The sequence below is a fragment of the Pongo pygmaeus genome, chromosome 9, assembly GCF_028885625.2.
Source record: "Pongo pygmaeus isolate AG05252 chromosome 9, NHGRI_mPonPyg2-v2.0_pri, whole genome shotgun sequence".
NCBI lineage: Eukaryota > Metazoa > Chordata > Mammalia > Primates > Hominidae > Pongo > Pongo pygmaeus.
The window spans coordinates 65,678,201-65,704,398 of NC_072382.2; the positions used below are offsets into that span (position 1 = coordinate 65,678,201).

The window sequence follows — 26,198 nt, forward strand, 5'->3', positions numbered from 1 at the left end:
TCCTCCTTCTTGATCAGGGGCTAGAAACTCTCGAGGCTGTAAGCTGAGGCAAGTATAGGTCTCACCTTCTTTGACTCCCATGTCCCAGGGATCACTGTCCTTTGTTGTCTGATGGCCAGTGCTTTATTTGAAAGATTATATGAAACCATTGTTCTAGTAATTTTAGGTGGGAAGATAAATCTAGCCTCTGTTGGTTGGAAGCAGAAGTTGACTATTTTTAAATTGTGATGTTTTGTGCACAGAAGAGCATACATATAATTATCTTGTAAAATATCTCTGAAGAACTAGAAATCAACCTAAATAATATATGCCAGCTCTAGCTTTCACATTTAGTTTTTGGAACAGAGTTCTAAATTTCTGCATAAAAGCCAAAGAGCAGTTGATATAAATAATTACTTTGGTCCCAGATTTCACTGAGAGATGAAAAGAAAAATATTTTTCCCTGCATGATATGTCTCTGGCTCAAATATGGTATTTTTTAAATTACCAAAATAATGTTTGACGAGAAAAAAATCCTTTTCGAAAACATAATCTTATTTAAGTGATCATATATGAGTTCTTTCCCTGCCAGAAAAATTATTGTGCATGTAAAGTTTATCTTTTCTTTTAACTTTGTATGCTCCATTTTTATATAAGTCTTCCTGTTGCTTATGAGCCATAGGAATTTTTTCAGACCTTTAAGCAAGCAACAGGTAGATATATTGTTGAAAGTCATGTAGATATTTCTTAGAAAAATAATTAATAATATCCTTTCCTCTTGTCATATTCCCCTGCCACTGCCAAGAAGTTATTCCTAGAGTAATGGCTTCCATTTAAATAATCACAAATAAGCATTTATACTTGACACTTTGACCAAATCTTCCATTGATGCGAGGGAATTTCCTCTTAGGACTCAGAAGGAATTTTTATTATAAAGGAATACTTTACCTGTTTAGGTATGGGGATGCGAATTGCTGCATTGTTGGTAGCAACAAAAGACGGAAAAGAAAAAAACTAAATGTCCTTCTGCAGGAGACTAGTTAAACAAATTACGGCATAGTGATACAGTGTATGTTAAAAAGAATAAACAGCTCTAACAGGTGCTGATACATAATAGTCTATAAGATATATTGACAAGTGGAGAAATGTGTGTGTGTGCACGTGCGTGCATGTGTGTACACATAAGCTTAATCTAGCTTAGTCTATCTCTAGAGGAATATATAAGAAACTGGTAACTGTGGTTGCCCCTGGGAAAGAGAATTGAAGATTGAGATAGGAGGGAGGGATTTATTTTTCACTGTATGTTTCTATGCTATTTCCTTTTTAAAAGCCATGTGCATGTATTACTTTAAATAAGATCCTGTTTTTAAAAAAAGAAGAAAAAGCAAACTGTTCTTGTTTTGACTTCTCTAATAGGAGTGATCGACACAGGAATTGCCCTATTTGTCGCCTACAGATGACTGGAGCAAATGAATCTTGGGTGGTATCAGATGCACCCACTGAAGATGATATGGCTAACTATATTCTTAACATGGCTGATGAGGCAGGCCAGCCCCACAGGCCATGACCTTGAAGTGAAAGTCTTCTGTTGCTATTGTGGGCTCAAATATTTGGTCGTGGGGGAAGAATGTAGGGTTGTGGCACAGACACAGAAAAATCCATTTTCCCCACTCTTTTATTTTTGCTATTCTGATCATTTGTCCCCCTTTTAAAAATAAACTTCCCATGTCTTCCATTTGTGGTACTAAAATTTGCTACTGTTTTAGACCATATTTTCCTATTATTTATCTGTTCAAATTTGTATTATTACAACTAATAGCTCTTGAATTCTTTGCTAAAGGTAACAGCAACACTTCCAGAGGCTTCTGAAACACTACTGTTTTGCAGGGCAGGAGTATTCTGGAATCCTTTTACTTAGATATAAAATAAACCTCAAATATTAAAAAGTTGTAGCCATCTGAGAGAGGAAATTTTAAGTGACTGAAAATGTAGAATACTTCAAAGTGCATGTTACTACTTAAAACTAGTCTTTCTGCTGGAATCTAAGGAGTATATATATATGCCCCCTTGTGGTTAATTATTGCTCCTTTAATAATTTTTACTTGAAATGATCCACAGTTATTTCATAACTTTAGCAGTGTGTTTTGGAACTACTGTACTTAAAGGTTTGTTTGTTTGTTTTTGCCATACTGTATAATTTGGGTGAGGTCTACAAAATTGGGTGTGACTTTCCTTTGCAAATGGATTTCTCCTGGGGAATTTTCTTGGCTGTTCTGGAAATGCTTTCCCACAGCTGGGTAACTGTTCTAAATGGCTTTGATAATGCTCACACATCTTGGAGTTTCAGAAGGAAATTATTCTGCATCACAAATACTAAATTTTATATTTCTAAATTACTATAGGTCATTTAATATTGGTTTATGGTGCTTTTATTTCCTTAACTTGAGAACATCTTTCTGAGATTTCAGAGTCCTCAAATTTCTTAGATTAAGAGACAATAGGCCAGTGCAGTTGTTCACACCTGTAATCCCAGCACTTTGGGAGGCCGAGGTGGGCAGATCATTTGAGGTTAGGAGTTTGAGACCAGCCTGGCAAACATGGCGAAACCCTGTCTCTACTAAAATACAAAAATTAGCTGGGCATGGTGGCAGGTGCCTGTAATCTCAGCTACTCAGGAGGCTGAGGCAGAATTGCTTGAACCCAGGAGGTGGAGGTTGCAGTGAGCCTAGATCACACCACTGCACTCCAGCCTGGGAGACAGAACGAGACTCCTTCTCAAAAAAAAAAAAAAAAAAAAAAAGAAAATAGAGTGAGGCTTTTTTTACCATATATACATAAAATACTTATGAAAATTAGAAGATAATTTGGCATTCTTACTGTTTCACTGTACTTCCACTGAAATACTCTTTCCATTAAAATATTCTGAAAGAATATAGTAATAATGGAATTGTGATCTTCAGTCGCACCTCAACCATTTTTTTGCTTATGAACTAAAATTTCTAACATTAACATTTCAGCATGTAATAAAACAAGGGCCTATCTCCTTTAAAATTTAACATTCCATGTAACTTTTCTAACTTATCATTCATAAGTTGCAAATATTACTATTTTCCTAAACCAGGGTACACAATTTAAGTTGCCACTTACTGATGACGAATTTCTGGGTAATAGGATTTTAATAGGCAAGCAAATAAAATTAAATCAATTTCAAGGAAAAACATCTGGCCAGGGGTAGCTTGATTTCGCCCCCAAAAATACTGAAGACTAATCCATTGACATTCATAATGGGACAGCTAAGTACTAAATAGCTAACTACTCCCTATGGAGGTTTATGTAAGCAGAGTACCAGGGGTTCCATCATATCAACCTGGCAATGCACTTGGTGGTTGTGTGACCTTCAGAAAGTCTCTTACTCTTGTTTATGTGTTCCTCCTTTAGAAACTGAGAATTTATTTGTGGTTTTCACACTATTTCAGCAGCAAAAACTTTTTCAAGGAAAATCTTACAGAGCCTTTAAACACATGTGCATACACACATACCCTTATACCCCACTATATAAAAGTCATATTATTATAAATTTCCTTATTATATAAACTTTATATACTATAAATGTGATTAAGTCAATGAATAAAAACATTAATGCATTGGTGATATCCAGCATGTTTGAATTTGGTGAGTAACACACACATAGTGGGAGTCGTTTTTAAAAAAAATTTCTTAATTAAATTCAAGTCAAATTTGCAGAACCCTGTATCTCCTCCATAGATTCTTAGTATTCCATGGAACATATTTTGAAAACCTTGGGATAGATGATCCGCTGAAATCTTTTCCAGCTCTAAGACTTTAAATTGTCCTTTTAGATTAGACTTGCTGAGTTTAATTCAGATTACCTAATTTTAAAATGTTTCTGAAAAGTGAACAAAGTTACCTTACAAAGTTTTGGATCTTTCCAGGGATAGCCAATGATTTTATCCCCCAGAATCCTTCACCTTTCAAGGAGTTATTTAACAATGAGCCCAGTGACTCAATAGGGCCGAAACCTTTTTATTTTACAATATGAGCTCCAAGACACTTACTGATCTACTGTGAATATAAAATGTTATTAGCCTTATCAAATAAATGAGCACAGCTCTCTGTTCGCTCTATTAAACTGGGTGATAATTATTTAGATGTGAATGTTAGGTCAGTTCTACTGTAATAACTAATCGTAAAAGTTGTAAATTTGTTTAATGGATAAAATGTACACTTTTTGTATTCTGTACAGCTTTGTCTTTTTTAAATATGAAGTACTTAAATGTACTTACTATGATAGGAAATATAATGTGTGCCTTCTAGGATTTGTGAAGTGGTTTCATGAACTCTAAGGAATTTGTTTTCCCTATCCTAACTGAATAACAGAGGGTTTACTCCAATTATGTATAGAACCTTAGTTTGAGAAAATGAATTTTACTATGTACTGAATTTAGAGGTTGAGAATAATAGTATCTGTGTTATTCTTAGTACCCACTGATAAATTGTGCAATAAATAATCTTTCGCAAGTAATTTTAGCTAATTGAAGAGATTCTTTTCCTATGTAATTTCACATTCTAATATACTAAATGTTTATATTCCTTAGAGAACTATTTTATATTGTGAGCTGGGGGCTTGTGATGTTTGTGTGCTGTTTTAAAATTCATTTCAAATTGGACTTGATTTCCTTATATCTAATATATATCCGGGAGAAAAGGCTGCTTGAAAATATCTTTTGATTTGGTGATTTTTAACATTGGGAAGTTGAGTTTATTAAAAGGTAGTCTGAAGAATTTGCATTTTTAACTGTTATTGTCTGAAGTCAAGCTTAGTCTATCCAGGAATAAGAAAACTACTTGGAGATTAGGGAAGTTAACAGGTCACTCACATTTATGCTGGGCCACACAATGGCAATATAATATAAACATAAGCAGCTGACAACAGACTCATTTGTTCTTATGTCTTTTCACCCTGCTGTAGCAGTCCTCAACCTTTTTGGCACCAGAGACTGCATTCATGGAAGTCCATTTTTCCACAGACCAGGGTTGGGGTGGGAACAGTTTCGGGATGAAACTTTGCCACCTCAGATCATCAGGCATTAGTTAGATTCTCATAAGGTGCATGCAACCTAGATCCCTCGTATGCGCAGTTCACAATGGAGTTCATGCTCCTTGAGAATCTAATACCGCTGCTGACCTGACAGGAGGTGGAGCTCAGGCAGTAATACTCACTCACCCGCGGCTCAACTCCTGCTGTGCAGCCTCGTTCCTAACAGGCAGCAGACCAGTACTGTCCACAGCCCAGGAGTTGTGGACCCCTACTCCAACAGACAGTAAAAATAAAATGCTCAACCCTATTGTAGTTTGTTTAACTTGTAAAATCATTTCCAAAATATAAGAATGTAATTAGAGAAACATCGTGCTCTAGAATCTTAGTGCTGAAAAGTGCAAGGACATAAGAATGAGTGGCAGTTGGTAGTTAAACTGACTCTATCATACTGTGGAGAAATGCACATTTTACTGTCAAAAGACATAAAAGCCTTTGCAGAGATAGGTTTTGACACTCTTGCAGCTGTTTATAGTCTTACTCTGTGTCATCTTCTATCTTACTAATTGCAAAAATTTCCAAGGAACTATGTTTATCTGGTTAGTATTCCCCTAGTTACACTTGTTCTTTATAATGATCATAGTTCAGGCAGAGTATTTGGGTATATCACCTTCAGTCATGTCTCAAACCCAGGAAATGAAGAATATTGTTTCACCAACACTCAGAAGTAAAGAGAAAGCAAGAGAAAAGTGCTTTCAGCTCTTTTTTAATCCAAGAGGCCATGAAAAATAACAACCCAGGAGCTGTGATTTGTTTTCATGAGGCAAAGAGCAATGATGTCGATCGTTTCAGCGGTACAATTTGAAGTAACACATAAAGTGAACTTGAGCCCTTAAGGATAAAGAAGGGATAACTGCCTCAAAAACTGTTGCTTTAGAAACCTAAGCCAGTATACAATTAATTGCCTTTTATTCCAATTGCAAACACAAAGGAAAGTAGGGATCTGTCCCCCAAAAGGCCAATTAAGTATAGCAATGTAATAAAAGCACAAAATGCTATAGAAAAGATGTCAGAAAGCTTGCAGGACAGGTAAAACCCAACAAGGTGTTAGCTGGACAGACTAAAATAATATCCCAGGAAAAGGAAATGAACATGTATAGCTTTGCTCATGAACTATAACAGGGTAGAATTTAGAGAAAATAACAAAAGAAGATTTATCTTCTGGGTCTAGTGAGCTTCAGTTTGAAAATTTTGAGTTTTCCTAGTGAATGTCATTCATGTCTGAGTCTTAGTAAAAGATAAATTAGCTGTTATTATTGATAGCTTTTCATGGTGCCCAATCTTAAGAGTAAAAAAACTTTAACATTTGCTTTAAATATGATTAAATAGTTTTAAATTATTGAGCCACAGTCCTAGCTCACTTTATTTAACAATTTAAAAAAAGATAACTTGATACAGATAAAATGACAATGAGAAACTACACAATACTTCCTATGTTAGGGCAAATGTATATAAATGGGGGCTTAAAAAAACTAATCCCTAAGATAACAATGGATTTTCATTCAATTTCATAATTAGCTGTAAGATAGCATATATATCTGCCTAGTAAAAAGACTGCATTTATAGTTCCATATGCTTAATTGACCAGTGGAGGGGACAGGCATTATAAAGTCACAAGATGAGACAATCTAAAGTCAAATAAGTTCACAGGCAGAAATCGGATTCTTCTTCTAACTATAATGATTCAAAAAGACCTCCTGTAGTCTGAATTTGACCACAGAAATAGATAGGAAGGTCTTTGAGCAGCCTCTTAAGTACTAAGAGCACATGTCCTTAAAAAGTTGCCAAAAGAAATTCACTTAGTTATTCAATATGCATTTATTGAGCACCTACTACATACCAGGCACTAGTAACACAGATAAAGAGTACATTGATAAAGCTTAATTCAGATTGGTCTTTAAAAATGCTTTCTACCTGGCCCCTGGGACCACTGTATCTTCTGAAGTCGTCATAGTAGATAAGGGAGAAATTTTGCCTTAAAAAAATGCACCTGGTTACAGTGATTAAAAAAAAAAAAAAAAACACACACACACACACAACTAACATTTGTGGGGTCTAATGGAATAGTGGGGAAAAGACAGGATTTGGAATAAGGAAATCCAGTTGTAGGCCTATTACTTATTAGTTGTGTGACCTTAAGTTAAATTTCACTTATCTGGCCTAACTCTTAATTGGTAAAGTGATAATTGGCCTACAGTTGTAGCATATTAGAGCCAAAAGGAACAGAGATCATCTAGTCCTGTGCTTTTTGAAGTTCTTCATTCAAATGAAAATATTGTGTAGCAGCCCCAGTGTAAAACTGATGAACACAGTCACTTTGACAGCCCCTGAGCATCACTCACTCCCTTCCCTCCCCCACCCTAAAGTATTCATGAGGAGATTCACAGAACACCCTGAAAGCCACTCATCTAGTCCAAACCCTCACTTTCTAGGTGAAGAAACCAAGACTCAGAATAGGAGCGGCTGTTTTCATGAGTACATTTGGCTTCCAACTAGAAAGGGGGGAGGAGGGCTAAATAAAACGGTTTAAGAAATTCACTAAAAACACAAACTGTCAAGAAGGAAGTCTTCCATCTTAACTCCTTCAAAGTAGCCCCTTTATGAAATGGAGCTTTGAAATTGATTGTGTTTAAGGCAGCCAGCCATCCAGAGGCTGAAATGAACAACTACCAATTAGCCTACCTGGGCCAATGGAGAAAAGTATGGCAGAAAACCACATGTTACTTGGCATCTGACCAGGGAAAATCCTGGCCCCAACAGTTCAGGCACTGGCAGTTTCAAGAGAAATACTTGGAAAATTAGGAACAAGTATAGACAAGTGCTCAGCTCCCAGATCCCCAAGGAAAAGTCACCATCTTGTTACTCAGAAATACTAACAAGTGAGCATGTTAAATCTTAAAGTGAAAAGTGCAACCAAAATCACCAGTTTAAAATTTCTTCAGAGGCATCCTCTTCACAGAGGAAAGTCCTAGTTCGGAATCTTGACCACTATTAGCCACAGCAGACTTGAAATTGAACCAAAAAGTTAAAATGCATGTTAAATGCTGGACCTAGTTGGTCAAGGCGGTGATCTCTTCTGATTTCATAGCATCAGACAGGAAGCTGAGCTCATTGCATAAGGTCTCATATCGAAATGCCATCCGGATCTGAGCCACATTTGTCTTTCGAATATCATTTCCTTCAGGTCCTTCTTTATAATAATTTTGTCCCAGAAACTTTTTCTTTTCCTGTGGACCAAGAGAAATACAAATGAAACTATATACTTTTGATTCACTTTCTATAGCCATGTGGGCAGCTTTGACATCAGTCACAGCAAGTCAGAGTAGTCCCCCTGAAGCAGATCTTTGGTCAGGACATCTTATCCCCACAGAACTCTTAAAATTCCTGCTGGCCTCTGTGTCCTCAAGGATGTCACCCTGACAACCTCAGTCATCCTCAGACAACCCTTCATTCCTGGCTGTGCTTTCCTTGATCAGAGAGGAAAGATAAGGTCTGCAGCAGCTGCTGGGGATGGGAAAGGCAAGGGGAAGGAGGTAAGACTCTAAGAAGTCCCTCCTGAGAGCTGACAAGGACAATGTTCCTGGGGAGGGCCAATCCAAGGCACCACACTGCGCATGAAAAGAATCTTAAGCCTTTAACTCTGCTGCATCATCATCCGACAAGCACAGCCCCTAATGCAACCTCTTTCCAACCAGTGACATCACCCAGGGAGGTGTCGGGGGACCTAAGATACATCAGAACATGGGTCTCAGTGCCAGCTCCTCATCAGACTTTTTAAAAAATGACAGATGTCTGAGTCCCATAGTCTAGATTTTTATTCAGTCTAGATACTGTTCATCTATTCAAGAAATATTGAGCGCCTGCTATGTGCCAGGGACTATCTAGGGCCCAGGGATATAATTCTGAACAAGCCTCTGCCCTCACAGAGCTTACATGCTAGAGGGAAAGACAGAAAAACACATAACTAAATATCAGCAGGAATAAATGGTATGGAGAAAAACAGATTAAGGGGATAGAGAATAATAGCAAGTGTGTGGCTACTTTAGAATGGGCAATCAGGGAAGGCTTCTCTGAGGAGGCGTAGAGGTCTGAGAAGGGTGAGGAAGCAGCCATGAAAACACAGGAGGCTGCCGCGTCTTCTCTCCCTGTGCCTAAGTGTCTCAGAGGCCCTGCCTGCTGTGTTCATCACAGATCCCCAGTGCCTGGAAGGCTCCTGGCACACAGCAGGCAGCCTTCCTAGGAGGGACACAGGCAGCACCGTTACACTCCATACCTGATGCGAGAGGCCGCTCTGCAGCACGCTGTTCCTGGCGATCTCACACAGGTCGCAGGTGCTCAGCTTCCACACTTGAGCTGCAATGGCATATTCTTCCATAAGTGCTTCCTAGACCGCACCCCCCCACCCAAAGCATGTGGATTAGACGGGAGGATATCCATGTCAATCTTTCACACATGTCCAAAGCTAACAACATCAGACACTGCGGGTTTAACTTTTCCTCACTAAATGGCACCTGGGTCATCAAACATCACACCTTCAAAGCCTAAGATCTTTTCTTCTGTGAAATCACAGGTTATCAAAGAGAGATTTAAAATCACACCTCCACATTTATTCATTGACCAGCACTGAGATCTCATGTTGAAGCCCTGTGCCAGTCATCAGGGATGGCAGTCTCTGCTCTCCTGTGACAAGCCCTCTAGTCATGCCACTTTTAGCATTTGCCCTCTAGCTTTTCTTTTTAACACACTGTTTTCTTAAGTTTGCAATAGATAGATAGATAGATAGATAGATAGATAGATAGATAGATGAGTAAAGTACTAAAAGCAGAGATGGAACATCACAAAAAAATGAGAAGTGATCATAGGATAAGCGGTAAAATGGTGTAATCCCAGAATGATCTGCGTTTGAGCTATGGTTTTGCTTCCCTTCTGGGATGTGAAGTGTCTATTCATCACAAGCCCTCTGTGACCTCTTCCCCACCCCACTGCCGCTGTAGCCTAGAGCAATGGTTCTCGAAGTACAGGTCAAGGACCCCTGAGGGTCCTAAGACCTTTCGAAAGGTCTTGTCTTTTCCAATTATGTATTTTCATGAAGCAAGATTTCTATTTTTACATATTTTGATTAAAAACAAATTGAATGCAGAAGTGGCTAGGAGAGTCCTGCTGACTTCCATTAAGACATTAAAGAGGCTTAAAAATGCAAAACAAAGGCAGGGGAAACTTACTTTTCAGAGGAAAAAATCATTATTATGTAACATTTCATTGGTTTATTGATGTGGTTTTTAAATGAGATAATAAATACTTTAAAATTTCTTATTCATTTCTAACATGGTAAATATCAGTAGATATAACCCACATAAACAACAGGTCTTTGAAAGCTTCAATTCTTAAGAGTATAAAGGGGTCCAGAGACCAAGAGGTTGGAGAACCTCTGTCCTAAAAGACTCTGGTGCTTCTGTTTTTGTTAAGCAATGGCTGGTCTTGTCAACACCATCAAAACGTGCTAGGTACACTTGCGGCTAGTCCCCATGCATGACACCACTGTTACCTTCCTCTTTTATTTTCCCAGAGACCCAAAGTGTAGAAATTATAATAGCATTGATTTAAAAAGTAGCAACCATTTTGAATATATGCAGACACTATATTAGACCCTTTGATTCATTATCTTCATGAATCCTCATAGGGTAGGGACAGAGAAAATTTTATCTCCATTTTACAGATGAAGAAGAACTTGATCCAGAAATCTAATAACTTTACCAAGGTCACAGAGCTCATAAATGTCAAAGAAAGAGAAAATAGAGGAAGGCAAAGATACTAAATTGTGCCTTTGAGGGTTCAAGAACCCCAAAGAAAGGGCTCCTGAAAGGCACAATTTTCCCCCAACAGTGGCTTCCTTCCTGCCTTCACTGGGCCACCAACCCCACCCCAAAAGCAGAACTGAGCCATGGGCTCAGGTTCCTGAAATGGGAGGACAGGCTAGGACTGGTGCCTACTGAGGCACTACTGTCCTCACCCCAAAGTCCTTACCTTCGTGTAGTGGAACTGCATGGGGTCATCGGTGGAAAGAGAAACATGCAGTCCCTTGTGCAGGAATTCCCTCAGAGGGTTCTTGGAATATTCGAGGAACAAACTGTTGTTGCTAAGAGGAGACATGGCAATGGGGATCTGAGCAAGGTAGTAGAGATACTGCAATACCGGACTCTGCAAAAGAACCACCGAACTCATGTGACAAGTGCCAGAGAGGGGAGAAGGGAGAAAGGAAGGGAAGAAGCATTCACCAGTGGAAACCAGGGGTCTGAACCATGTCTGCCCAAGTCCTCAACCCGAGTTCCTCGAAGCCAGGACACTCAGACCCACTCTCCCCTTCCCCACTGTTCATCTCATTCCTACATTGCATGCCAGCCCTCCCTGGTGCCTCTACCCACTGTTGGAAGTGCTCACTCTTGCTCCAAACTGGAGGCAAGGCTCAGGGCAGGAAGGGTAGCCCACTCCAGCCTACACCTTCAGCTCCTTTCTCCTAGGCATGGACCCAGTCTAGAAGATGCCGCACTTTAGCTGTTGTATTGCTTTGACTGCAAACAGCCAGGTTGAGACTATAAACACTCCAGCTCCTGGGAGATGATCCCTGAAGGGATGGGAGGGGTGGACCTGCCCAGGATAGAGTGGTTTTCTACTGTAGCACCCACCCCACCCAAAAATGTGACCCATGGTTACACCTCACCGGGATCAGAGAAAGGGAGCATTTTGATCAAACGTCGTGCCAATGGAAAGTGATCCAAAATATGGAGAAGACTGTATGCACAGAGCTCAAGGGTACACCAGTGAAAAGGTGGATGGACTCTGTGTCCAACTAGTGTGGACTGGTTGAGTCAATTACAGACAAAGTGGCAGACCCTTCATCTAACAACAGCCTTTGGAAGGAGGAGCATAGATATTATGTTGCAGCATCAAAAAATGCTTGTCATACAACAGTAAGGGACAAGGCAGGAACCAAATTCTGTGTTCATTATGATAATAAACTCATTAAAAATATGCTGTGGATAAAAGATGGAAATTAGATATACTAAAAAGCTAATAATGGCTATTTCTATTAACATAATAGCATAAGGGCTGGCTTTTTTCCATTTCTCCAGTTTTTGGAAAATCAAAATTGTGATGAGTTTGATTATATTACTTTCATAATTAAAAATAAAACCAAGATAAGGACAGACATCCCAGCCCAGAAGAGGGCCCAGCCTTCTGGCCTCACTGGTTGAGCCTCCCAGGAGCCCAGGGCAGGGCAGTCACTCAGGACAGGCTCCCGAGAGTGGCCTGGTTACCTTCTTGAGGAGCAGCCCGTGGGAAATGTTGTCAGCAGTGAGGAAGGCAGACACCAGGTGGGTGATGGAGCCGGCCTCCCCACAGTGTGGCCGGAACAGGAACGTGCTCAGGCCGCGCTCCCTGTAAGAGAAGGGGTTTCTGAATCAGGAAGGCCCCCCCAGTTGGCTTTGCCTGGGGCCTGCAGCCTCAGCTCAGGGCCAGCTCCAGGGGAAATGACCACCCATGGTCAGCTATGCTGACCCAGTGCACCCTGGAAACTACCCCTCCTAAAATGCAGAGGCCCAGGCCCCGGGGCCCCTTAGAACCAAGAAGCATCATCTCTACGGGCAGAGAGTGGGCCTCGCAGTAGAAAGAGACCCTGCTGTGCCCTCCAGCCACTCTCCTGAATTCCTCTCCCAGCCTTGTGTCCGGCATTCGTAGAACTCCAGAGCAGGGAAGGACATGAGAAACCACGGAGTCTGACCTCTGTTTTACGGAAATGGGCAAACCAAGGCCCAGAGAGTGAAGTCTATGTTCCATGCTACCAAACAGGTCAGTAGCAAAGCCAGAACCAGAGCCCCCATCTCCAAAAGCTCAGCCCAGGACTGCCTCCACCCTGCCAGTCCATTTCTTTCAATCAGTACCCCATTCAAAACCTCCACACCCACCAACTAGCACCAGTTTAGGCTGAGCTAGAGAGGCCCCAGGGCCCAGCAGGGGAAAGTGGGATGCAAGACTTGTAGGGAAGGGAATGGCTCAGTGTCCTGCTGCCCTGGGCAGCTAACTCCTGGCCACGTGTGCCTCGTCTGTGAGCATATTGGTGGGAGCCTATGCCTGTAAGGGCATGCATGGATTTAGTCTGTTTTGTTCCCTGTTATTTGTCCAGTGCCCAGGGCAGTGCCTATCGCATGCCAGATGCAGTGATTTGCTGAACGAAAATATGCACGTGTGGACGTTGTTGGTGTGGCAGTAAGTGAACGTGCATGTGTGATAGCATGTCCTATGCTTCCATTATCCCAGGGATGTACAGGTACACATGGAGTGTGCCCTGATGTGTGTACGTATAAATGTGTGGACACATGTGGACTGTGGCTGCATTGCATACTGTACATGACATATGTCTGTACTGGCATGTGTGTTATGGTGGGCATGTTTGCATGTGTGTGATCATGTGGAGACATGCCTCATATAGCAGGCTGGAAAGTGCTGTGTGTTTTTGAGGTGTGTGGGCACATGGACATGCGTGTTGGTTCAGATGCACATGAACACAAGGATCACATGCATGTGTGTGTACATGTGTGTGCATGTGTGTGTGTACTAACACATGAACCCAAGCATGTGAGAGGGCAGGCCTCACGCACCTGCGGAGGTTGTTGAGCACCATGATGTTGGCATACATGTAGTACAGGTAGTAGCTGTAGGGTGGGTTCTGCTCACTGGTCCAGACGTCTGGGTTCGGGCTCTTGTCGGAAAACATGTGGTCACTGTGCTTGGACTCATCATCCACGCTGTCAAACCCCGTCACCTGGGCAGGAGAGGTCCTGAGCACCAGGCCAAGGCAGCACCAGGACTCAGCCTCGGCTCAGCCTCCCAGAGCTCATAGCTGCCAGAGGCCTGTGGGCCTGGGCCCCTCAGGTTCACACCTCAGCTGGGGACCCCTTGGCCTGGCTGAGGCCATATTCCTCCCAGGGATGAAAAGTGGGTACAACACCAAGGTTTGCCCCTTCGGAGCTTCCATAGGTACTCTGGAGGTGAGACAGGAGAGTGCCAAGCCCCTGTGTGGTGGTGGTGACAGTGGCGGAAACTGCCAAGCCAGGTGAAGGGCAAGGCAGCCATGGCCACCACCTGCCCCTCTGCTATGCCAGCCTGCAGGGAGCAGTGGCCATTGCCATCAGCAGCAGCGACAAGCTGTGAGGGAAAAGGGTCCTAGTACACATCACGCATCAGGCCCTGCTCAAAGCACTTCACTCACGTCAGTTAATTCATATTCAGAGCAACGCAGGAGGGAGGGGTTGGCTGCCATCCCCATTTTACAGTTGAGCAAACCAGGGCCAAAGCAATTAAGAAAGTTGCTCAAGAAACCAGGTTTGGCCAGACACGGTGGCTCACACCTGTAATCCTAGCACTTTGGGAGGAGGAGGGGGGCAGATCACGAGGTCAGGAGTCCGAGGCCAGCCTGCCCAACATGGTAAAACCCCGTCTCTAGTAAAAAAAAATACAAAAATTAGCCGGGCATGGTGGTGTGCACCTGTAATCTCAGCTACTCAGGAGGCTAAGGCAGAAGAATCACTTGAACCTGGGAGGCGGAGGTTGCAGTGAGCCGAGATTGCACCACTGCACTCCAGCCTGGGTGACAGAGCAAGACTCCATCTAAAAACAACAACTACAACAACAACAACAACAAAACAGGTTCTGGGCTCTGGGTCTGCACTCTTTGGGGCTGTAGGTAGAGAATACTCTAGGGCATGTCCAGGTGTGGCCAGGAGAAACCCGCCAGCTGCCTCACAGACAGATAAGAGGGTCCTTGCTGGGCTAAACCGTGGCTCCTGGGAGGCAGCTCTGCTCTCCGATCCCCACTGGCAGCTGCCCTCTGAGATGGGCCTGAGTAGCCTCAGGAAACCCCCACCCTTCCACTGCAGTTCTACCTTGGCTGGGACCCCTGGGGGGCCCCTCCTGAGTCACTGGAGCCTTCTGGCTGATCCCAGGGGTCATCCCCAACCAAGAACACATGCATGGAGGGTACGGGCTATCAGCGCACAGGGGAGGCTTGCTACCAGGCCACGGCAGTGCTTTGCAAAGGGGCCTCTGAATAGCAGATGGGGGAAAGAGACTGTCCCCCTTAATCCACAACTGGCCCAAACTGGAGGGCTCCCAGCCCAGGCCCCAGGCCCCAGCCAGGTCTGCCAGCCTCTCCTGTTCCTACAGGGGCAGCAAGGGCCCAGAGGAACAAGGCAGCATGAGGGTCTTGGCCAGAATCTTCCATGTCACAGAGCCCTGTGTGTCAAAGGAAATGACAGGGTCCCTGCTATGACCCTAAGCACTCCCTAGATGGGTTTGTGGTGCCAGGGAGGACCTTGAGCTCTGCTCTGTGCTCACTAGCTCCATACTTCACCTGAACTTTCTGGGGCCTGGCATGGGGATAATTTCAGCCCCTCTTCAGAGCTCTATCCAGCTGAAGCAGGGCCTCACCACTGCATCTCCCACAGCCTTGGGTGCAAAATACGTTGTCTCCTCCTCCTCACACCTGCTCTTCCTCCATTGCTGGCAGCAACCTTCGAACAGCACACCATCCATGCTCCTGCAAAGCCAGGCACCTGGGAGGCATCCTAGACTCCCTCCAGTGCCTCCTTCAGTCTCTGTCCAGGTCCCGCCAGGTCTATGCCCACCGCTTCTCGCCAAGCCCCACACTTTGTTCAGAGTCCCTGCGCTGCCACACCTTAGAGACACAAGCTGGTAGCTGCTGTGCACCTTACTATTCTCACTTGGGAGGCAACATAGGATAGGGGTTCAGGGCACATCACTGGAGTCAGCCTGCCTGGACACACATTCCAGCTCTGCCACTTTTAGCTTTATGATCTGTTTTAATTTCCTTGTGTGTCAATTGGAGCTAGCAGCTTCACAGGGCTTTGGTGAGGATTAAATGAGATAATCCAGGGAGAGCACTTAACACCATTTCCAGCACACACCAAGCACATAATAATTCTGCTTACCGTTAACAACAAAATGGTGATAGTAATGGGGTAATTGTGAGGCTTAGGTGAGATCACGTTGTGGTGTCTGACCAGGCCAGGCAGAAGCACGCACGAGTGTGAGCTATTTCTACTGGGTCAAGCTCCCCTCCTGTCTCCAGGCAGGCCCCTGACTCTCACCCCTGCCCCCACCTCCAGCTACCTTCTCTTCTGGGCCATCTCCACACAACAGCCAGAATATGTTTGTCTAAAACATAAATTTGATGATGTCCCTCAGCTTGTCCAATCACTTTCTGGGCACACAGACTCAATCCTTCCCCCGTGCCCCAGCCCTCGGGCTTCCCCCGTGCCTCTCCCTGTAGAAAGTCATCCATCACCGGGCACTGGCCTGTATCACCATCTGATACCCCCTCGATTCCAGGCATCCAGAGGGAGGGACCGGCTCCTGCCCCTTCCGCCTCCCTCCCTGGTTAAGTCTCTCCCAGACTGCTCCTCTCCTTCTCCTACAACTAACTGAATCTGGAAGGGAAATCTACTTTAGGGGCTTGTACTTAATCACACATGGTGTGAGGACCTTTGTTGCTAGGTAAAGCAGGTGAATTGAAGTGTTTGCATTTCTAAAAAAAAAAACCTGAGGCTGCTGCTTGGTGTTGCTGGGGGCTAGATCCAACCTTTCCAGCCCCACCTGGCAGGAACCGAGTTCCCAGTCTTTGCCCACTGTTGCCTTCCCTGCTGGGGGAAAGGCCTGCCCCAAGACCACCACCCCCACCCGCCCCCCACACCCACTAACTCCCAGAGCTGCCCCTGAGGAGAAAGGGACTTTTTAGAAATCCAGCTTCTTGGGGCTGGTGACCCCATGCCTGGAACACAGGTGGCAGGACCTGAGATACCATCGTGAAGGGCAGGAGCAAACCTGACCCAGCTCACAGCGAATCCATTCCTGCCTCTGCCACTATGAGCCCTGCCTGGGGTGCCACCCACACTTACATATTTAAGGAAGAGGTGAAGCTCTCGATGATCTTGGGGGTTGATAGTGGCCTTGAAAAGGGGCAGGAAGATGTTCTCCAGCATCTTCCCAAAGTTTGGCAGCAGCTTCTTTGACCTAAATATGTCACTGGGGAACAGCAAAGACTCGCTTGTCAGGTGGATCCAACAGCCTGCTGCCCTGTCAGAGACCAGCCCCAGTCACTTCCTCAGGTACCTTGTGTCCCCATCAAACACCCCGAGTCAAGTCAGATGTGACCTGAAAACAGATCCCTCCTCTGTCCTCCTCTCCCAGCATTGTCTGCAATACTCTGCCTTGGTTTGCAAGCTCCACACCTACCCATGCCCATCAGAGCACTTTCTCAAGCCAGAAGCCACTGGGAATGGGATGGTGGCATTCTGGCTGACCAAGAGGCTGAGATATGAGTCCTCAAATTCCCAGTGACCCAAACATTCTGTTACTCAGCTCTGTTTCCCTAAACCACATACCCCAGCCCATCCTGGAGCCATGGGCTCCACTCTGGCCAGCCGCCTGGAGAGGACAGCAGCCGTCTGAGTGACATCCAGGGAGAGGCCAGCAATGTAGACCACTACAGCTCTCCCCATACCCTGGTGCTCACCAAAAGGACAATCCATCCTCAACCCACAATGAGAAGAAGGCAGGGTGGTAGTTCCCCCAAGGCCTTTGCACATCTATATTTTTCAAAGATCAAGAGTTCTAGTGTCAGCCGGATGCAGTGGCTCACGCCTGTAATCCCAGCATTTTGGGAGGCTGAGGCAGGTGGATCACGAGGTCAGGAGTTCAAGACCAGCCTGGCCAACATGGTGAAACCCCATCTCTACTAAGAATATAAAAATTGGCCGGACGTGGTGGCGGGTGCCTGTAATCCCAGCTACTCGGGAGGCTGAGGCAAAGAATTGCTTGAACCAGGGAGGTGGAGGTTGCAGTGAGCTGAGATCATGCCACTGCACTCAGAGCCTGGGTGACAGAGTGAGACTCTGTCTCAAAAAAAAAAAAAAAAAAAAAAAAGAACTCTAGTGTCATGCAGACATCTTTGCTCATCACTCCTTCTATGGAAAAATCCCTGGAAAGGATAAACCTAAGCTGGCACCAGAACAGGCCCTACCCCTCAGGAGTACAGACTCAGCAGCCCACGAGGGACAGATTGTCACCTCTGTAGGGCACAGGGCAGACAGCGGGCCACCTCACTTACTAGATCCGGGGCACCTGGATGATCCAGCGCATGTTGGGAGAGTAGACCTTGTGCTGGATGAACCAGCGGGCCAGGTTGGGCCACTCCTCAGGACTGCGGCCGTAGATGGAGAGCCGTGGCTCTGAGTACTGGTACTTGCTCTCCTCCAGCTCCCGGGCAACCTCCTGGCACAAGAAGAGCTTGGGTCAGCCCCAGTGCATCCCAGCTACATGAGAGACTCTCACTCTCCATCACCAGCAGGGTCCTGTGGCTCCCCCAGCCACCTTGCTCCCAGGTTGGAAGCGCTGATCTAAATCTCCAGGGCTGCCTGCTCCTGTAAACTGTTGTTCCACTTTAGCAGAGGCCCCCTCTAGGGAGGAAGGCCTTGGGTCTGCAGAACCAGGCCACAGCAGAAGCATCTCCACACGGAGCTCATCTGCACCCAGCCAGGTTCAGGCTGCAGAGACACGAAAGCCAGGCCAGGTGCTGTGAGCTCAGCCAAGGTGGATACCCTTCCCTCCTCTTCCCTGCAGTTGGCACATGCAGCACTGCCTGGAGCAGGCAGCCAGGCTACAGCACTGGGCACCTCACCTTTGCCTGAGCTGATGGTGGACAGAGGGAGGGGAAGGGGCCAGGGGCACACAGGGCCCCCACCCTCTGAAGGCCACAGCACTGGGTTCCTGGGCACCTCACCCTTCCCTGAGCTGATGGTGGACAGAGGGAGGGAAAGGGGCCAGGGGCACACAGGGCCCCCACTCTCTGAAGGCAGATGTTGGCAGGCACCTGAGAGGCCTTAGAGAGACTGAGGGTTCACTCACCTTGACCATCCTAGCAAAGTACTCTCCTCCCAGATAGTTTTCAGTTTTCAAATACAGGTCACGTAGCTCACTGGCCCCCACAGGGTTGTATTTGGAGTTGAACTTGTCAAAGCGGTGGAATGTCTGCCGGCCCTGGGGGAGGAGACCACACCAATTGATGCATCGTTCTGCAGCCACCATGCACTTTCCCCTCTCTAGACCTTACGAGGCAGCCTTCTGTATGGCCACACCGAAAGACATCTTCTATGTCAATTCTTGCATGAAACCTTAGAAACTCCTGAGCGCCAGGAGCATGGATCCTCACTCGGTCAGCTTGGGATCCTTTGGCAAGGCCCCCTGTGAAGGAACGGCAGAGGCCCCACCTGCAAGTTACCACAGCTCGGCTAGGGACATGGCTGACTTAGTGAGCAGAGAGGCTGCACCATTGAATAATAGAACATTCCCTATCACTACTCACATTTTGTAAAGCACTTTCTCCACATTATATCACTCAATGTTTTGTTAAACAAAGGTTTTTTTTTTTTGTTCTAATAAAGCATGCAGAACACAACATTTACCATTTCAACCATTTTTAACTGTACAGTTCCAGTGGCTTTAAGTATATTGACATTGTTGTGCAACCATCACCATTAACCATTTCCAGAACTTTTTTATCATCCCAAACAAACTCTATACCCCCTAAACACTAACTCCCCATACCTTCCTCTCCCCAGCCCCTGGTAACTTCTACTTTCCTTTCTGTTTCTATGAATTTGCCTATTCTAGGGACCTTATATCAGTGGAATCATATGATATTTGTCCTTTTGTGTCTGGCTTCGATTTAGTGTAACCTTTTGAAAAGTTCATTCATGGTTGTTGCATGTATCAGTACTTTACTCTCTTTTATGGCTGAATGATATTCCATTGTATGAATATACCACATTTTGTTTACCCATTCATCTGTTGATGAACACGGGCTGTTTCTATCTGTTGGCTGCTATGAATAATACTGCTATGAACATTGGTATGTGGGTATCTGTTCAAGTTCCTGCTTTCAGTTCTTTTGGGTATATACCTAGAAATGAATTGCTGAGGCATAGGTAATTCTATACTTAACTTTTTTAGGAACTACCATACTGTTTTCCATAGCAGTTACACCATCATTTAGTGTTTTAATATTTTTTTAAGTTAATAAGGCACATGGCTGTCACCATTTTATAGGCAAGGAAATAAAGGCTTCCGTGAGTTGCCTAAGGGCACAAAACTCCTAAGTGGCAGGAGTGGGATTAATGCTTAGACCTGTCGGGCCCCAAGCCACACACCCTCTTTCCCTGTCCCATGGCTGCCCCAGACCTGTTATTCTCTGAGGCCACATGACCTCTCAGTCAGATAGAAGAGAAAGAGCTGCTTCCGTAGCACCTCCCTGCAAGCACAATCATGGTAGCTTTCCAGGGTCTGAGTCCCCAGTCAGGGCTGCTGTCTGCTGGAGGCACTGGAGCAGAGGCTCACTCACCGCGTGGACATCCAGCGAGTCCACAGTGAGGTCGTAGGGGTCCATGTGCAGGCTGTCAAACACCTGCCGCAGGGTGATCTTCCGGCCCCGCTTCTCCGCCACAGTCCTGTCAGGCTCCGTCTGGTATGTGTGCTTGATGAAGCGCAGCAGATGCTTTTGGTTCATGCAGGCAGCCGCATGGATGTGCGTGTCCACCTGGAACACAGCGCCCACCAGGCCCTGAGTCAGGCCACCTCCCCTACCAACAAGAGTTAAGACATCCAACCCTCAATGTGCACAGAACCCCAGCACCTCGTGGGCCATCGGGGCAGCCCCACCGGTGCCTGGATCCCACCCTCCATTTCTCCTCCAGACTTCAGAACTGGTATCCCTCCCTTTCAGCCTTGCTGCGCATGCCACCTCCTTACAGCACCAGGAAATCTTTTTAAAATGCAGACTGGATCAGACCATTCCCCAGTTAACAAATGATCTATGGGCCCATCAGCCTCAAGATAAAGCCCGAGCATCTTGGCCTGGGATTCAAGGCTTATTTCAAGCCTTAACTCTCGCCTTGCCACTGCCCCATTCTGTGCTGCGGCTGTGACAAACCACTTACGGGTACACAAGACACCAAGGTACAGTGCACTGTATCACTTTGCCCATGTGTACACAAGACACCAAGGTACAGTGCACTGTATCACTTTGCCCATGTGTACACAAGACACCAAGGTACAGTGCACTGTATCACTTTGCCCATGTGTACACAAGACACCAAGGTACAGTGCACTGTATCACTTTGCCCATGTGTTTCTTCAGTCTGGAATGCCCTCCTTTCTCTCCACCATCTCATCCACCTAGAAATTTCCCACAACCTCCTCCATTTGGGAGCCAATCTTGTTCCTCCGAGCACAACTGAATGCTCTTTCCCTTGCCCAACCTCAAAACCTGGCACAGGCATCCCATTGTTGTGCAGACCTTCCTGATCACTCTAACATTTGTGTGTCTACTCTTTCACTAGACTGAGAGCTCCTCAAGGACAAGGGACATGTTTGATGCCTCTAAGTCTTCAGCACCTACCCCAGAGCCTCGTACAAAGTTGAACCAATGGATGAATGAATGAACAAATTAACAGGAGTGACAGGTTCTCACAGTTTCAGTGATAACCGTGAGGGTCCATCAAATCCCACTCTTCCCATTGATCCCTCTCAGAACCCTCAGAGCATTCCCAAAGCAAACCTCCAAGTGGGAATGAATGAGAAGAACAGACACTAAAGGCCAACCCTCCAAACACACCCTTCCTTGACTAGTTACACCTCACCCAAACTCCAGGGCATCCAAGTCCCAAGAAGAAGCCACTCTACTGGAAGCCGCTCTACTGACCCTAAGGCAACATATGGACTCAAGCTGTGGGGCCCAAGGCCAAAGATCTTAGAGCAAATCCCAAAAGCAGAAATGAACAGTCAGCTTAGACTTCTCCCCACATTCCAGGGAAAGGCAGTTTTTTGTAGAAGGCACCTTTGCAGAAGGAGCCCAGCAAGGTCTCAAAACACCTCATGGGATTTCTCATGTCCTCTATATCGTGCTAAGTTCTGTGATACCAGACTGACCCCTTGCATCTCTGTCCTCTCCTTTTCAGCCTCCTTAGTCAGCTCATCCTCATTACCAGACCTCTTAATAATGGAGTTTCTTGATGCCTGGTCCTAGGCCCTCTTGTCCTCACTATAAACTCTTTCCAGAGGTGATCTGTTCCATTTCTGTGCATTTAATTATTTTCCATATACCAATTCCCAAATTTATGTCACCAGCCAAAAGCTCCAGAACTGTACTTACTACTGCCTTCTTGACATCTCTATCTGGATAACCCAAAGGCAGTTCAAATTTACTATATCCAAAAGTGGACTCTCCATCTCTGACCCCAGCCCAAACCTGATTGTCTCCCAGATTCTGGAATCCCAGGAAATGATGTGTCCTGAATCCAGCTGGTCACGCTGAAAAACTGGGAGTCATCCTTGGCCTTCCTAATACTCCCTTCCCTCAGTGAGTCTCATCAGTTCTACCTTCCAAATGGATGTCAAATCCATACAATATTCTCCAACCTCACTGCCACCACGGGAGTTCAAGCCTGCATGTTCTCAGGCCTGAATTCACAGTGACCTCCTAACTGGTCTTGTTCCTTTTTCTTGTTTTCTGGTTCAATTCATTCTCCATACACAGAAGCTAGAAGGGATTTTTTAAATGTAATTTGATTCTGTTACTGAACCCTCTTCATCAATCTTAGGATGAGGGCTCTGCTAATATTACCTGGATCCTACCCATCTCCCCAACCCCTCATCCCCATCCCCACTCTGCCTTTTCACTGTGCTTCACTCATAGGACAGCCACAAGCCCTAAGGAAATGAAGCCCCAGCTAAGCTGGGGGATGGCCTGAAGTCACTGTGGGTAAACTGACTCCCCCTCCCTGAGCCCAAGGGACCTACTGGAGCTCCCGGGGAGGACGACAGCAGCCTCAAGGCCAGGCTGCTGTCAGCCATTAGACCACACTCTGGAGCTACTGCTGCGGCCGACTGGGCGCTCAGCCCGGGCTGGGGTGAGGAGGCGGCTGACCTCAGGGCAGGGAATGCTGTCCACGGCTGGCTGAGCATCTCTAAGTAATGCCAAACCAGATATTTGATCCATTGGACCTCTGTGAGCATTATGCCAGCCAGCCCATGTCGTTAGCCACAGCACTCACTCATCAGCGTCCTTCCTGCCATTAATCTTGCCATTCTTACCAGAAAGACAGACCACTGGACATTGGGGAAACAAAGCAAAGCAGAAAACTAAAACATCCCCAAAGCCCAGGCTCCTCAGAGTTGAGGCTGGGCTCACGTGGGATGCGCAAAAGACAGTCAGCCTGGCTCAGCTCAGCTGGACACAGCTTGGTACAACGACCTCAGCATGACTCAGCGGATTCTGGGCTTTCTGGTCCTGTCCTCTGGCTTACCAATGACACACCACAGGGGGGTCAGCCTGTCCTTACCCCCATGAGTCACAAGATAAACGAGGAAAACAACTGGACAATCCAGGAAGCACCCCATCCAAACTTCAGAATCTCAAGGGTGATTATTTTAGGAACAAAATAATTGAAGGTCATTGGAGGTCAGTGTTTTCAGTTCACCAGAGGATCCAAGTGCATTCCCCATGTTCACCTAAGACCTCAGATGTAAACAAAGAGCAGAGTTTCCAGACCTGGGACCTAAGCCAACATTGACCATTTCCATACCCATGGCAGGCATCAATAATCGAAGACAGCACTTTTTTCACTAAGCTTTAGGAGTGGCCTCTGGTAACTACTCCTAATTGGTCAGGTTTGGCACAGAAGATAAAACCTGTTTGCTATTCTTAATATGACACTTAAAACCACAGAGGATATCACCTACTTCTACCCAATTCCCAAGCAGCAAACATACTCAGCCCTTCTGTCTTGCTTCTGCATAGAAAACAAGCGTCTCAGTCACACAGTCCTGCTGGCTGGGCCTCGGGGTGTCTCAGCCCTTCATCTGCTGCAGTGTGACAGGTGCCTTCACAGATACCACCCACACAGATCCACGGCCGCGTCACAGCTCCTGCCTCAGACCACAGCCCCGGTCTGCCCCAGGGACACCAACAGCCACTTTAGACATATGGAGGCCATCATCCAGCCCATTCTGGATTTTAGAAAGCAGCTCTCCTCCCCATAGTAGAGGCTATGAGAGTGCTATCAAGTCCGGGTGTGGTGACTCACACCTGTAATCTCAGCACTTTGGGAGGCCAAGGCAGGCAGATCACCTGAGGCTGGGAGTTCGGGACTAGCCTGGGCAATATGGCAAAACCCCATCTCTACTAAAAATACAAAAATTAGCCAGGTGTGGTGCCAGGCACCTATAATCCCAGCTACTCGGGAGGCTGGGGCAGGAGAATCACTTGAACCCAGGAGGCGGAGGTTGCAGTGAGCCGAGATTGTACCACTGCACTCCAGCCTGGGCAACAAGAGCAAAACTTCATCTCAAAAAAAAAAAGAGAGAGAGAGAGTGCTATCAAGTAGGCAGCACCCAGGGGCGGGCACAGGCCTGACTCATAGCAGACCTGCACCCATGTTTATGGACTGACTATGGTGCCTAAGAACAGGCCACTGGGTCATAGATATCAAGGTCATCTCTGTCCAGAGAAAACATTAACCCCAAGACTGCAGGAGAACCCTGGGGATAGGCTCTGATTTGTTACCCTAGCCCCACGCCAGGACTGTTTCTCATGTTGTGGCCAGAGAGCAGCTGGTAGACCCAGGAACACCCACTGGGGCCCCACCTTAGAAGCAAACAGTGTCAGTGCCAGCACAGCCAGCGAGGACACCTTGGCCCCAGGCAGCAGGAAGCAGGTAAGCCCAGAGCATTCACGTATGCTCAGGGCAGGGCTGCATCGGGCTGGGCAAGGCGTTTCTTTGGACACGGGCCTGGGCATGTGCTAGGTGTGTGAAGTTCTTTGGGCAGGGCTGAGAGGAGTTCACACAGTGATGGAGGCATCCACCTGTCTGAACACCTAAGGCTCAGACAGAAGGAGCAAATGGTTCTTGAAGGTGAAAATGCCAGGGTGCCCACGTAAGTGGTGTCTAAAACACCTTTCACTTCTGACTGGAAATCCCCAAGACACTTCTGTAAGCCTGTCAGGGCACATGAGCTGAAGCCAAACTCTCACTTCTTAAAGCTCTTGATCCCATCCAAGTGGGAGTCTGTGTTGGACCCCTGGCGTGTAACAGAAGTGGTCTTAGGGCCTCCAGGTAGGGTCTTCCATCTGCATTGCTGATGTGCTCCCAGCCAGGAGGTCAGGGAGGCTGGAGCTGGGCTTTCCCAGAGAAGCCACATCCTCCCCTGGCTTACCCTCCCTTATCAAAGCTGACCCCAGAAAGAAGAAGTCCCCAAGAGGTCCCAGCTGGGACAGAGCTCCTGTGGAGATGACAACCCCACTGTGACTCCACTCAGCTTTGGCCATCCCTCCTCCAAGCAAAGCCTGATCCCGACTCTTCCCCCAGGAGCTTCTCTCCCAGCTCGCCACCACATCCCAGCCCACCTCCCTGCCTTCTGTGGGAAACCCACAGCCCCTGCATGATCCAGGACCTCCCGACATCTCCGCAGCCTTACTTTCCCCACAACCCGCTGCTCCCCGCTCCCAATGCCTGAGCTCCAACCACACTGCACTGCTTGCAGTTACGTCAATGCACTGTTCTGACTCTCTCATACCATCCCTCCCTCCTGACATTTGCACATCACGTTCCTCTACCTGGTATGCCACCACTTCCATTCCCGTACCACGCCCTCTGCCTGGCAAGCTCCTACTCACTCTAAGTCAGCTCAGTTCTGGCCTCTCCCTCAAAGCCACCTGGTTGACAGGAAGTGACTCTTGCTCACCATCAAACACCCCCTGCCTAGCACTGACCCTGTGCCTTACTGCACAGCGCTTCAGCAGAAGAGAATGGAAAGGCTGGGGCCACAATCATTTAACCTTCACTCCCACCGCAGTTGCAGCCCCTGCAGGCGGAGACTGCCAGGAGCCCCGGACAAGGCTGCCATCCCCTCGGTGGGAGAAGAAAGGCAGAGATCTGAGCATATCAGAGGCTTTTCTTTAAATCCACATGATCCC

General features: G+C 46.3%; 2 protein-coding genes across 7 annotated transcripts in view; one reads left to right on the forward strand and one right to left on the reverse strand.

The window, feature by feature from the left end:
- The window catches only part of RNF141 (ring finger protein 141), a 29,380-nt gene extending 24,858 nt beyond the window's left edge, over positions 1-4,522 (forward strand). The window contains exon 6 of the mRNA XM_054437735.2: positions 1,396-4,522. Within this exon, the coding sequence (XP_054293710.1) occupies positions 1,396-1,546 (151 nt within the window). The 3' untranslated portion in view covers positions 1,547-4,522. The remainder of the gene's footprint in view (positions 1-1,395) is intronic.
- Positions 4,523-6,894: 2,372 nt separating this feature from the next.
- The window catches only part of AMPD3 (adenosine monophosphate deaminase 3), a 56,682-nt gene continuing 37,378 nt past the window's right edge, over positions 6,895-26,198 (reverse strand). For 4 of the 6 annotated variants that reach the window (XM_054437732.2, XM_054437731.2, XM_063671163.1 and 1 more), the window contains exons 7-15: positions 20,568-20,762; positions 19,076-19,207; positions 18,279-18,442; positions 17,068-17,194; positions 13,753-13,916; positions 12,412-12,532; positions 11,120-11,293; positions 9,369-9,479; positions 6,895-8,322 (exon numbers count right to left, since the gene is read on the reverse strand). In XM_054437732.2, coding sequence (XP_054293707.2) covers positions 8,146-8,322; positions 9,369-9,479; positions 11,120-11,293; positions 12,412-12,532; positions 13,753-13,916; positions 17,068-17,194; positions 18,279-18,442; positions 19,076-19,207; positions 20,568-20,762 — 1,365 coding nt within the window. In that variant the 3' untranslated portion in view covers positions 6,895-8,145. Of the gene's footprint in view, positions 8,323-9,367; positions 9,480-11,119; positions 11,294-12,411; positions 12,533-13,752; positions 13,917-17,067; positions 17,195-18,278; positions 18,443-19,075; positions 19,208-20,567; positions 20,763-26,198 lie in introns of those variants that run through there. The other 2 variants (XR_010127586.1, XM_063671162.1) reach the window with 2 other exon arrangements.